At 46.4% G+C, this 14,046-nt stretch overlaps 1 protein-coding gene across 1 annotated transcript in view; it reads right to left on the bottom strand.

Annotated features, from left to right (window-relative positions):
• ANTXR2 (ANTXR cell adhesion molecule 2) overlaps window positions 1–9,794 on the bottom strand; it is a 150,122-nt gene extending 140,328 nt beyond the window's left edge. The window contains exons 1-3 of the mRNA XM_047798840.1: window positions 9,272–9,794; window positions 8,586–8,657; window positions 6,423–6,494 (exon numbers count right to left, since the gene is read on the bottom strand). Coding sequence (XP_047654796.1) covers window positions 6,423–6,494; window positions 8,586–8,657; window positions 9,272–9,423 — 296 coding nt within the window. The 5' untranslated portion in view covers window positions 9,424–9,794. The remainder of the gene's footprint in view (window positions 1–6,422; window positions 6,495–8,585; window positions 8,658–9,271) is intronic.
• Window positions 9,795–14,046: the final 4,252 nt, after the last annotated feature.

Here is a 14,046-nt window from a genome sequence, read left to right as displayed (position 1 = left end):
GTGAGCCATTCCTGGGGAAGTGAGGCAGGATTCCTTTAGACGTGATGGCCAGGCAAGGCCTCTCAGAGGAAGGGATGCGAGGATGAGGCCTCAGTAAAAAGAATGAGGTAAGCCACAGGGAAAGAAAGAGCAAAAATGCTAGTGTGGAAACAAGCGTGGCCTGTTTAGGGCACGGAGAGGGGGCCAGGGGGCAAGACTGTGGCACAGGATGTGGTTGGAGAGGATTGGTGGCCATCGGGTAGGGCTTTTCGGCTCCTGGGAGCCACGTGCTTTCTAGCCTAAGCCATCGCATTACCTTCAGCATGAGAACAGCATGACCTACTCCACTCTGTAAGAGACCATTCGGGCCAGTACACTCCGGACCACTGACTGCCGTGTCCTTGGACAAGCTACGTGACCCTTCTCACCTCAGCTTCCTCACGGATGACACTGAGATAACAGGGTCTATTACACGGGCTCCATGTGAGGATTGAGAGAAGTGACGCGGGGAAAGCATTTTGCACACTATCCAGCACATAATAATGGTTCACTAAATGTGTTCAACTAAATCACTTTTACATGATGAAAATGACACTGAACAGAACTAAGCATAATTCACTTCTCTCAATTATGTCACATAAGAACTAAAAATACAAGGATGGTTCAACATACGCAAATCAATCAGCATCATACACCACATTAACAAAAGAAAAGTCAAAAATCATATGATCATCTCAATAGACGCAGAAAAAGCATTTGACAAAGTCCAACATCCATTCATGATCAAGACCCTCGCCAAAGTGGGTATAGAGGGAACATTCCTGAACATAATCAAAGCCATTTATGATAATCCCACAGCAAATATAATCCTCAATGGGGAAAAACTGAAAGCCTTCTCACTCCAATCTGGAACAAGACAGGGATGCCCACTCTCACCACTGCTCTTCAACATAGTTTTGGAAGTCCTAGCCACAGCAATTAGACAAACAAAAGAAATAAAAGGCATCCATATAGGAAGAGAAGAGATCAAACTGTCACTGTATGCAGATGACATGATACTATACATAGAAAACCCTAAGGACTCAACCCCAAAACTACTTGAACTGATTAATAAATTCAGCAAAGTAGCAGGCTATAAGATTAACATTCAGAAGTCAGTTGCATTTCTGTATACCAGCAATTAAATATTAGAAAAGGAATACAAAAATATAATGCCTTTTAAAATTGCACCTCACAAAATCAAATACCTCGGAATACACCTGACCAAGGAGGTAAAGGACCTATATGCCGAGAACTATAAAACTTTAATCAAAGAAATCAAAGAAGATGTAAAGAAATGGAAAGATATTCCATGTTCCTGGATTGGGAAAATCAATATTGTAAAAATGGCCATACTACCCAAAGCAATCTACAGATTCAATGCAATCCCTATCAAATTACCCAGGACATTTTTCACAGAACTAGAACAAACAATCCAAACATTTATATGGAACCACAAAAGACCCAGAATCGCCAAAGCAATCCTAAGAAACAAAAACCAAGCAGGAGGCATAACTCTCCCAGACTTCAAGAAATACTACAAAGCCACAGTCATCAAAACAGGGTGGTACTGGTATCAAAACAGACAGACAGACCAATGGAACAGAATAGAGAACCCAGAAATAAACCCAGACACCTATGGTCAATTCATCTTTGACAAGGGAGGCAAGAACATCAAATGGGAAAAAGACAGTCTATTCAGCAAGCATTGCTGGGAAACCTGGACAGCTGCATGTAAAGCAATGAAACTAGAACACACCCTCACACCATGCACACAAATAAACTCCAAATGGCTGAAAGACTTAAATATACGACAGGACACCATCCAACTCCTAGAAGAGAACATAGGCAAAACACTCTCTGACATCAACATCATGAGTATTTTCTCAGGTCAGTCTCCCAAAGCAACAGAAATAAGAACAAAAATAAACCCATGGGACCTCATCAAACTGAAAAGCTTTTGCACAGCAAAGGAAACCCAAAAGAAAACAAAAAGACAACTTACAGAATGGGAGAAAATCGTTTCAAATGATGCAACCGACAAGGGCTTAATCTCTAGAATATATAAACAACATATACAACCCAACAGCAAAAAAGCCAATCAATCAATGGAAAAATGGGCAAAAGACCTGAATAGACATTTCTCCAAAGAAGATATACAGATGGCCAACAAACACATGAAAAAATGCTCAACATCGCTGGTTATAAGAGAAATGCAAATCAAAACTACCATGAGATACCACCTCACACCTCTCAGAATGGCCCTCATTAAGAAGTCCACAAATAACAAGTGCTGGAGGGGCTGTGGAGAAAAGGGAACCCTCCTACACTGTTGGTGGGAATGTAAACTGGTACAGCCACTATGGAGAACAGTTTGGAGATACCTTAGAAATCTATACATAGAACTTCCATATGACCCCGCAATCCCACTCTTGGGCATATATCCGGACAAAACTCTACTTAAAAGAGACACATGCACCTGCATGTTCATTGCAGCACTATTCACAATAGCCAAGACATGGAAACAACCCAAATGTCCATTGACAGATGATTGGATTCGGAAGTTGTGGTATATATACACAATGGAATACTACTCAGCCATAAAAAAGAATGACATCATGCCATTTGCAGCAACATGGATGGAGCTAGAGAATCTCATACTGAGTGAAATGAGCCAGAAAGACAAAGACAAATACCATATGATATCACTTATAACTGGAATCTAATATCCAGCACAAAGGAACATCTCCTCAGAAAAGAAAATCATGGGCTTGGAGAAGAGACTTGTGGCTGCCTGATGGGAGGGGGAGGGAGTGGGAGGGATCGGGAGCTTGGGCTTATCAGACACAACTTAGAATAGATTTACAAGGAGATCCTGCTGAGTAGCATTGAGAACTTTGTCTAGAGACTCATGTTGCAACAGAAGAAAGCCTGGGGAAAAATGTAATTGTAATGTATACATGTAAGGATAACCTGACCCCCTTGCTGTACAGTGGGGAAAAAAAAAAAAATTAAAAAAAATTAAAAATAAATAAATAAAATAAAAAATAAAAATACCCTTTAAAATCAGTCCTGATTCAAATGCTCTCATTGAGAGGCTGGACATTTCCAAACTGAATCAACACTTGGCGCTTTCCTCTTACCTGATCCTGTAGCACAGCCCTGGGCTATTTGGGTGATTGTGTACGCCCTACTCCCATGTGCAGGCAGGCGATTATTCATCCCTGTGTTACTCCAGAGCCCGCAATGCTAATACATCACAGGTGAGGTAGCCAAGGCAGGGAGGTCGGTGGGTGGACTAACGGATATGGGAAGGATAAAGATGACGGGGCAAGAGAAAAGGAGAGGGTTTCAAAATAATGAAGTCTTAAATCAGGAGGATGGAAAATGTACGGCTGACCATTTCTTGTGTCATTTTTTCTTATTCTATTCGTGAATTATGCAGCATCAGATTTCATGCTGAAGCCTTAACAGAAGATACAGCCCCACCATGAAGACTTACTGCCTTCCAAGCTTGCCCCATTTCTACTGAAAATATTTAGCAACCCTCCAAGAAACAGAAAGAAGTACTTCTCATATCTACCAAGGTGCTGAAGAATTATGAGTAAAAGCACCAAAGTCGTGAAACCCACTGTGTTTGATCTTTGTGTTTTTCATGCACTCAGATCGAGCTGAGTTTATTATGTAGAGCTTCCCTTTCTAGTCTTTGAAACAAGGATCCCCAATAGTTGTGCAAACATTTGTTCGGTGATCTTGCATCTAAATATGCAAATTGCTTCTACACACTTAAAAGTGAGCAATGGATGAAAAGTGGCCTTATATCCAAACAGAGAAGACCACAGAAATTGGAAAAGTTACAGATGTCATTAAATAAAAACAGTAAAAGAACAACTAGGTTCAAAAAATAATATCCTTTAGTGGAGACTGTTCTGTGATACACAAAATATGTATTTTTTTTTTTTTTGCATTGGCTTATTTTCAGTACTTACAAGGCTTTTACGAAATCATGGTAGATTATGTTTGCAGTTTATAGACATTAAAACTGACAAACTGAGTAGATGATTTACCCCAAGTCTCTAAACTGGTAAGTGGCAAAACCAGAATTCTAACCCAGGTCTTCTGGGTTACCCCAAAATAATGCAACATGCCAAACTGTGCAGTTTGTTAGAACTGAACTTATTTCCATTTAAAAAGAGACAGAGGAGCCAACCATGTAAAAAATAAGTTGCAGGTAGCATTATTAAAATTCCTCCTGCAGTATTACAAATGTTTTCAAGCAGGACAATGATCCCTTTATTCCAGCATGATTCCTCCCTGACCATTAAAATACCACACACTCCCCCGCTGCAGAAGATAAGAGTAACCACAGCAAAGCGCTCATCTCCTGAATACATACATGCCAGACTCTGTCCTACATTCTCCACATTCTTTCAGTTCTTACAGCAAAATCTTAGGAGGTAGTAGTATCATCATCAGCAGCAGCAGCAGCGTCCTCATCATTACAGAGACGGGACAAGTGCAGTAGAAGGAGCTGAAGCAACTGGTCCCTGACCATTTGGCCAGTTAACTGGCTCAGTGACTTTAGCGTCAACATTATGCTGCCTCTTAAAACAGAAGCCCCTTTATCCCATTCTAACCTCTCTCCCATCAGATCCAATGATAAGGGAAGGATCCCTAATTGAGATTAACGATTTAAACCCCTTCCACGCACGTCTAAGCAGTACCAACCCTGTGGACCACTGACTGTACTTCATCGAAACGATGGAGGACACACATATAAAGTACCCAGCAGAGGAGCTCCCATCGTGGCTCAGCAGTAATGAATTCGACTATTATCCATGAGGATGTGGGTTCGATCCCTGGCCTCGCTCAGTGGGTTAAGAATCCCGCATTGCTAAGAACTGTGGTGTAGGTCACAGACGCGGCTCAGATCCTGCATGGCTGTGGCTGTGGCTGTGGTGCAGGCCGGCGGCTACAGCTCCGATTTGATCCCTAGCCTGGGAACGTCCTTATGCCACGGGTGTGGCCCTAAAATAGCCTAAATAAATAAATAAATAAAGTACCTAACAGAGAAGCCGGCCCAGTGTATGCAGGTGACAATTCCTGAGCGTCTTCTCTGTGCCTGGCATCACAGAGGAGCGCTTTTCTCTGCACAGGCGCTCCAGAAACGTTAACGCGGGGTTTTTTCCCCTAATGGATGGGCTGGACCAAAAGCTGTTTCTTTCAAAATTAAGCTGGGCAATGGAGAAAACTTCTTTCCATGAAGGCGAGGAATGTCATATGCATGGGTTTCAGAAGCTGTTGTGTGGGAGTCCCTAGGGACCCTGCTGCTGCTCTGGCCCTTGAAGAGACCCTGGGGCACGCGAGCGAGGATGGACCGAAGGATCAGTGGGACAGCGGAGGTCAAGAGCTGGACTCCCCGCCTACAGAGAGATTTCCCCTCCCGGAAAAGGAAAACTTGAAGCACAGATAAATTAAGTTTGATTTTCCACATCCATTCTGCGGATTTTAAATACGTCATCTCCCTGAGGCCTTTTAAATATTATGCATTTTAAAGAAAAAACACTTTACTCAAAGAAACTGTACACGCATAATTTTTCAGAAATCTACACATATTATGCAAAACAAGGCACAACAGCCACCCTTGCAACAATTTCAGTCTGGAGAAGTTTGATTTCAGATCACACTAACCCATTCATTCATTCAACACGAACTGAGTGAGAACTGCCCTGCATACTTGGTGTTCAATGACGCAGACACCGAGATAAAGGAGAAAACCTCCCTTCCCCTTCGGGAAAGCAACCATTCTTCAGAGCATGTCAGTGACCACCTCCAACTTGCTGCAACGATGGCTTCAAATGACACAGAAATACAAAATGCCGTGACCATGGTTTGGGGGAAAATCACATATGTATGAATTGATGGATCCGTGTGTATACACTGCAAGCGAGTTCCTTTATAAAGGCAAACCTGCTCAGCATCAGTGGACCTCAGAGGACGAGGTCTGTTCAATCCAGTAATTTATCAAAATCGACCCCTATCTTTCATCTCTCTAATGTTCTTCAAATTCCTAGTTGATTAATATACTACATCTGAACAAGAAAGATGCAGAACTACTTACAGTAACAGAGAGGGGGAAAGATGGGAAGTAGTAAATACACAGCTAAGGAGAGAGCTGGGTTTCACTGTAAATTCCACAGCCGATATGAATGATAGTGATTTTCAGGTGATTTGCTCGTTTATATTATTCATACCTCCTTTCCCCTCTATTAGTGAAGAGAACTAAATTGTCTCTGCACTTGCTTGATTCCACTGAGAGGCCCAAATCACCACTTGGAAGTATCAATCATGCCTTTAAGATTAGTCTCTACTAAAAGCCTGCAGCCAAATGATAATGCACTAACCTGTCTCCAGTTAATGGCAAAATAATGGTTGCTTGAGAAGAAAACACAATGAAAGATAATCTCATTTGAGGGCTGCAAAATAAGAGAAGAGGCAGTTAAAACATTTGTAAAAGAAATATTGATACAATACAGATGTAGAGCTGGGGAGTCTCACTGAAAAGCAGTCTCACTGAATGGTCCAGGCTCCTTTCAAATGGAACTGCCTCAGCAGATCCAGTAACTCTGCTCAACATCACCGCAGAAGTCACGGGATTTAGTCGGGGCTTCTCAGCCCTCAAGCACTGCTCCCTGACCCACAGGGCCCTCTCGGAAGAGCAGCACAAGAAACACGAATTCCAGGCCAATGGCAAATTCTCTTGTACAAGGTGCTTCTTCCTTTGGCATTCTCCTTCATCTCCTTCTAGGAGGCCCGTCCCTTTCAGGGTGTTTGGCATTAGCAGTTTCAGGACTGGAGAAGAGCCGGTTTGATTTAACTGCCACAACCATGAACAGAGTTCATGCACAAGTTAGCCTGAAATAAGAGCACCTAAAGGGCGTCATGGACAATGGGAAAGAGACGAACAAACCCCACTCTGACTAGACATTTTCAAATTTTTCAAGTCTCAGCATCACACTTCCAGGGGGCAACAGCTGTGCTGGTCAGCCACCTCTTTAAGCTTTAGGCCTTGACCTCACAGAATGGGTCTTGTTTCCAAGACGTTCTATGCAGCTCTTACCAAGACCTGAAAACTGAAGATGTGAAACCAAGACCTCTAAACCGAGGCTCAGAGTGATGTCAATGGGCTAAACACACTTGAAAGGTCACCCTCGGCCCCGACAGTGCTCTGCTGGTGAGTAACTGAGCACACCGACGTGGGCCAGGGAACGCGGGGCTGTTTTAAAATGCCGCCTTGCGCACCAGACCAAAGGAGGGCCCTACTTCCTGAAAGGGGACCGAAATGACCCACCGCTTCCAAGCAAAACCTGTGGGACCCTGCACCCTCTCGGACGAAAGCAGGAAATTTATAAACAACGGTCTCCTCCGCCTTTGACATTTAAACATAGAGGGCCTCGTTTCTCTTCCTTTCCTAGACAAGTTTACCTCCGACTCTGTCCAGAAATGACTGTTAGGCTTGGCTTCTTGAGCAGGAGCCTGATGATTGAACATGGACAAGCATACATTTTTATAGGGATAAGCTCCCTGCTGCCAATAACGGAAAGCAAGGATTGCCTAGGCCTCCACAGATTGTTTGAAGTTACTTGCAACATGACTTTCAAAATGTTTTGATCATCCAAGCCTGTTTTACAGAAAACATTTGGGCTAACAAGACTGAAAGAAGCAATATTTAATGATACGGCTCCTTTTCATGTCCTTTCCATTATCTTGATAAACTTGCATTTGCTCAGTGCATTTTCTTCCTCCCTTTAAAAAAAAAAAAAAAAAAAAAGGAAAAAGGGGCGGGGGGGGGGGGGGGGGGGGGAAGGCCTAAAGAACCTAGTGTCCTAGGGTTATTTTTAAAGAAGGATGCCACTAATTCCTAGTTACCTCTAAATAACAGAGGAAGCTGGATTTCATAGCAGTTATGCTTTTTATAGGAGAGAAACCAATTTTTCCTAGTAAAGCTTATTGCATATATAGAACAGTTAAATTTTAAACCAGCCACACACCCACACATTGTGTAAACATAAGTCGGTTCTTTAAACACACACAAGTGCCTTTTCTGGTAGTGGGTTATTAACACATGTTCATTTGAAGTTTACCAACACTTTTTTTTTTAATAAGGACTTCAACAATGCTAAGAATTGTGTGGAAAGGAAAATATATTATGGATACTATTAGCATAAAATTTTTAATGTGATAAATTATGAGAAAGCATAACTGAAGTTCAAAACAGATGAAAATTCAGAAAGGAAAAGACATTTGGAAATTGTATTTGAAGAGACTTCCCCAGAGCCTGAGCCAAGTTTCTGGGATCCAGATGAAATAAGCCCTCAACTACTGAAGGGCTGTCCTAATAACAGCATGTGTGTGATAAGACCTTGAGGCACTTTTTAAAAAAATCACCATTTCAGCAACGGCTTTCCCTGCGAATGATTTCCAAAAAAGGGTACCCTACCTCCCTTTTGCTCTACTTCGCTCTACCTCCAACTCTACTGCTTAGGAAAGGCAAGTGGGAGAAATACCTCACAAATCTCTCTGTAAGTTGATGGACAAAATTGTAAATTTCAATCCAGTTATTGGCCACACTCCCAGACCTGAAAAAGGAAATCGAACTGATCAGAAAAACAGCGCATTTGCATGGGGGTAGCCTGACCTCTTCTTCAAGCAAGGTAACAGTATCCAAAGCTGAAACTCAGATGCCACCACAGTCTAGGAAGTCAACCCATCTTCAGGGACCACCTGCCTGCTAACTGTCCGGAGGAGGTTCCCAGCTCTTCGAAATAAACACAGCCTTCCTGGGATGGAAATGCAACCACACTGGGTGTGCTGACCTTGGTCTTTGCCTAGCTATGATGAAAGCTGTGCTTGGGAGAAAAACCAAGCAAACTTGAGCCAGTGTGAGGCAATGAGGCCAAGGGGGGCTGAGAAAGAGTCTTGTCTGCGTTCCAGGGTGGCAGAAGGCTACCCCAAGTGGCCGCACTCCGCGGTCTCAAGAAGCCCCCTGACCGGTCAGCAGTGACTGCCCATCTCCCTAGAGAGCCTAGGGGCTGGGCATCCTCCCCTCACCCCGCACACATCCGAACGCGCTCGCCTCTCCGACAGCAACAGCCCCAGGGCACGGGGCACCCCTCCCCGGGTCGCGCACACACACCTCAACCTCGCCAGCCACGGCTCCCCACCCAGTGTCACGCTCCCCAGAAGCACTCACTTGTCCAGGACGAAGTAGAGATCAAAAGCTCCACTGCAGGACGGCTGCTCCTGGGCGCTCACCAGCGCCCCAGGGCCGCTGAGAGCCAGCAGCCACAGCCCCGGGACCAGCCAGCTCCCGGGACGGCGGGCTGGGAACGGCCCCGCCACCATCCTGCGGCCGGGGGCCTGCGGCTCCCTCGGGCTCCGAGCCCCCTCGGCGCGACCCCGGCGGGACGCTAGGGTGGCAGGAGGGACCGGGACGCACCCCGGGGTGGGGGGGCTGCGGGCAGCGGGGGCGCCGGCGCCTGGGTCCGCGGGACCCACTCCCGGCCCGAGGAGGAGGGAGGGAGGGACGGAGGGAGGGAGGTCCTAGGAGGACAAAGGGAGGCTCGCCGCCGCGGCCGCCGCCGGAACTCTCGACGAGCCCCGGGGCAGAGCGAGCCGTCCCGCCCGCGATTCCCAAGCGCCGCTGCCCACGCTCAGGGCCCACGGCGGCGGCTCCCCGGGCGAGCTGCTCCCGGCCCGCGGGCCAGCCTCCAGCGGCCGCCGGGAGCGCGGACTCCGGGGGCCGCGCGCGGCGGGACCGGGGCCCGGGGCCCGCTGCGTCCGCGTGGCCGTCCTCCGGCGGGCGGCCCGGCTGCCTTCGGCGCCCCCGCCTCTCTTGCCGTCCTCCTCTCTGGCGGCGCGCAGCCGGGCGGGCCCCGGCAGGGGAGGAGGCCGAGCCGGCCCCGGGGCTGCTGGCTCCGGAGAAGCCGCCCTCACCAGGCCGGCAGCGGCAGCCGGCCGGTCCCCGCCGGGGGCCCGAGCCCAGGCCCGCGAGCCGCACACGCACACTCGTGGGTTCGTGCACAGTTAAGACGACGAACGCTCGCCGGCTTTCGGGAAGCGGAAAAGTCGCTTCGGAAAACAAACGTCCTCCGCAAAGTGCACGGCCCCTGGCGCCGCCGGCCCGGCCTGCTGCAGCAGCTGCGCGGAGCCCTGGGCGCCGTCGGGAGACTGAACTCCGAGCTGTCCCGACGGGGTGACGGCCCTCGCTCTGCCCCACCCCAACGAACACAAGCACCACTTGCTCCACCCTCCCTAAGGGAGGCAGCTTCCTCTTTTTTTCTTTTTCTTTTTCAAGTGTATAAACCTACTTTGTAGTTTCATCTCAACGAGCCTAGAAAAGGGGGGGCGGGGGGGAATGGGGTGAGGGTGGTGACGCTTCAGGAGAAAGGAAAAGTTGTAGCGCAAACTATTTCACCCCACTGTCATTCACGTCAAGCGCCAGATAGTAAGCACATCATCTTGGAGCCAGCTCGGGCACCCTTGCCAAACTTGTGACTTCAAACTTGCATCTGAATTCTCTGCTTGCTCCCTGCCCCCTCCTTCCCGCCCCTCCCCCATCCCATCTCCGCCTGTGACTTCGGCCTCCCCCCCCTTGTGGAAACCGGCTTTCAGAACCTAAGGATCTCCGTGGTACACACACCACGGACTAACAGTAACATGAAGTGTCGCCTCCTCTTTCTCCTTGGAATTAAATCAGTGCTTTATGATAAAAAGTTCCTATCGTGCTTAAGCCCATATGGTCTTAGCAACTGAATCGGTTGTCATGTGTATTTAACTTTTCACCCCCGTTATTTCTGACACAGAACCAGACTCACAAGCTCTTTGAGGGCAGAAACCTGTCACTTTAACAAAGGTGTAATGAGTACCTACTTTGTGCTAGGCAATGTGCTAGGACCTAGAGTTTGAGCATGGCGAGCCCTGGTTTCCATGAAGCTTGTAGTCTGGTTGAGGAGGAAAAACAGACAAAAACATATGAGTAAATGTTCATATTAGAAGGGAGTTTTCAATTCAGAGGTTTAAAATATGCTGATATGGTAGAGGACGACTGACTGGAGAGCCAACACAAGGAAGACAGCCCCTCCGAGAGTTAGAAAAGGACACATTCCCAGCTACTGCATCTTTCCACGTGCGTTATGGAAAGATAACACATCCAAGAACCACAAAGAAAAACAACGTGGTTAAGTTTTGTAAGAAAGAGGAAGGAAGAGAGGTAGGCAGAGGCTAGATTAGGTCCTTTGTAAACTCTGATAAAGAATTCAGATACTTTATGTTGTATGACTAGAGCCCATTAAAAGAATTTAACCCCAGTGGTGGGGAAAGGCATAAATTGGTATTATCTGTGTTTTTCAAAAATCTTTCTGGCTGATACAATGAATTTGGAGGCAACGAGAATGAAAAGAGGAAGACCAGCGAGATAGCTGCAATATCAGGGCACAATAAAATGGTACCTGGGGAGTTCCCATTTTGGCTCAGCAGGTTAAAGGATCTGGTGTTGCCCTGAACTGTGGTGTAGGTTGTAGACGCGGCTTGGATCCCGCGTCGCTATGGCTGTGGGGTAGGCCAGCAGCTACAGCTCTGATTGGACCCCTAGCCTGGGAACCTCCATATGCCACGGATGCAGCCCTAAAAAGACAAAAGACCAAAAAAAAAAAAAAAAAAAAGGTACCTTGGACCATCCTCCTATAGTGGCTAAACCGAGAGACACGAATGGATGGCAGCTTCCATAAATACCGATGGATCCCCACTTAGAAATGTCTGCTACTTAGAGAAGGAAATGGATCCACCACTTCTTTTCTGATAAGGTAAGAGGGTACTGATGGGGCCAGGGGCTGAGTGAGTGGAGGATGACAAACGCCTTTGCTGGAAAGAACTGCACATCCTCCATTGTTTCTACAACAAAATAAACCAGTAAGTCCAACGAGAGGAATGGCTGTTACGAGCATTCTGATCTGCCCTCCTTGTCCCATCTTAAGGTCCAGAAACTCTGATTCCTCTATGGCCATCAGGCCTCCAGGGCAGTGCCACCTCTCATTTCAAATCTGGTCCCCACTATGGATACATTAATCTCTTGGACTTCCCACGGCAACACCGAGACAGGCTGGCATTTTCAGGAAACTTGTATTAACAGCGTGTTAAAGTCCCCCCCCCCCGCCAAGGTTTTTATTATTTACTATTGGTTAAAACAGCTCTCTATTTTCAACTTTAGTTTTAAAGACAGAATCCAAAATAGCATATCCCTTTAGCAATACCGTAGCGGTACACGACTGAACAAAATCAGGGGGGCGGGATCTGAAATCTGCTAAAAAGTAATGACAAGTGGCTTCAAGTTAGGAGGGGACAGAAGGTAAAGAAATAGGAGAGACACGTTGCTCACCATGAACTCTGTCCTCATGATGAGGCATTTTAAACTCATATGTACTGGCTTCCTTTCCCCCAAGCTTCTTGACTCACTTCCTGCTCAACTTCTGGGCCCCCACGAACTAGTCTGAGTCCATCCTGTGCGAGGCCCAAATGAAAGCAAAATACCTTGGGCCTAAAACTGGTTCTTGCTCAAAATCCCTAGGCCCTCCTCGACTTCTCTCATTCAGTTCTTTCCTGACCAGTCAGCAGGTGGTGACTGACAGACGACCGTATATTACCTTTCTTTTGTTTGTTTGAGTAATTAATTCAGCCCAGTTCTGAACTGTCATCATTTCACTCATTTGCTCAAATAAGTTCTTCGGTAAAGCAGGGACGGGGCCGCACCTGGCCCAGACCAATGACTCATCAAATCACTTGCATCTACCAAAAATCAGTGGGACGATCATTCATTACGGAGGCAACCAACGGTCCCGATCTGTCCCAGACGAAGGGGAGTCCAGGGACACGGGACTCCTGGTGCTGAAACCGAGGCAGCCCCTGCGAGAGTCTCTCGAGGAGGCTCTTGGTCGCTCTATGTCCAGCAATCGTGAGGAAGGTGCAAGGAAGGGCAGACCTGGGGATCTCAACAAGCCATGAAAAAGGAGCAGACACAACAGCAGCACTTCTCCCTCCGCCTCAGGTGGGCGGACTCTCGGGTATCATGTCAGCTGGACACCAGCCAGGTAGGGCTTCAATGTGATTTCTGTTCCGAGACAAAAAAGCTGGAACAACAGTTGACTTTCTCTTTTAAATCAAGAGCAGGATAGGGAATGTAGATTTTTATGCAGAGGGAGCAGTTAGACAATTATTTAAACAAATATAAAATATTTCTATTGGCGTTCCCATTGTGGCTCAGGTGGTTAAGAACTGGACTAGTATCCATGAGGATGCAGGTTCGATCCCCTGGCCTGACTCACTGGGTTAAGGATCCGATGTTGCCGCAAGCTCTGGCGTAAGTCACAGACGTGGCCAGGATCCGGTGTTGCCCTGGCTGTGGCATAGCTCAGCAGTGGCCCTCCATATGCGTAGGTATGGCCCTAAAAAGAAAAAACATCTTTTATCAAATCGTCTGCATTTCTGCTGAAGTATCTTACTTCACAATCCACAGAAGCCCCTACTCATTGAAAGTTATTCAAACCAAACTTATCGTTCAACATTAGAACTTACTACCTTATTACATAAAATATGCTAATAAATCCCCATTTTCAACTCAGTTTAATGCAGTTAGAATAGCTTGACCTTGACACCTAATGACTGAAAGTTTCTACTAGACTCTCTATCCTTGCCCATCTCTTGTACCCACAGAGCTTCTCCGGACTTCATGCTAAATTTTATGTAATTATTTATTTCCTGATTTTTATTTAGAAAATATTTATTGATACCTAGTATGTATCTTGTAATATTCTCAGCATAAAACTTATACCCTCTGCTGTCAGGAGTTCATCGTTCCAATACTCTATCATTAGTTTATTTCCATCTCCCCCCAACCCCCAACAAAGACAGGAGACAAATAAGCAGCAATAATAAACACATGAAAATAAAAATAAATGTATTCTTTATGTGTAA

This window comes from Phacochoerus africanus, chromosome 10, assembly GCF_016906955.1.
Source record: "Phacochoerus africanus isolate WHEZ1 chromosome 10, ROS_Pafr_v1, whole genome shotgun sequence".
Taxonomy (NCBI): Eukaryota; Metazoa; Chordata; class Mammalia; order Artiodactyla; family Suidae; genus Phacochoerus; species Phacochoerus africanus.
This window is presented reverse-complemented; position numbering and strand designations above follow the sequence as displayed.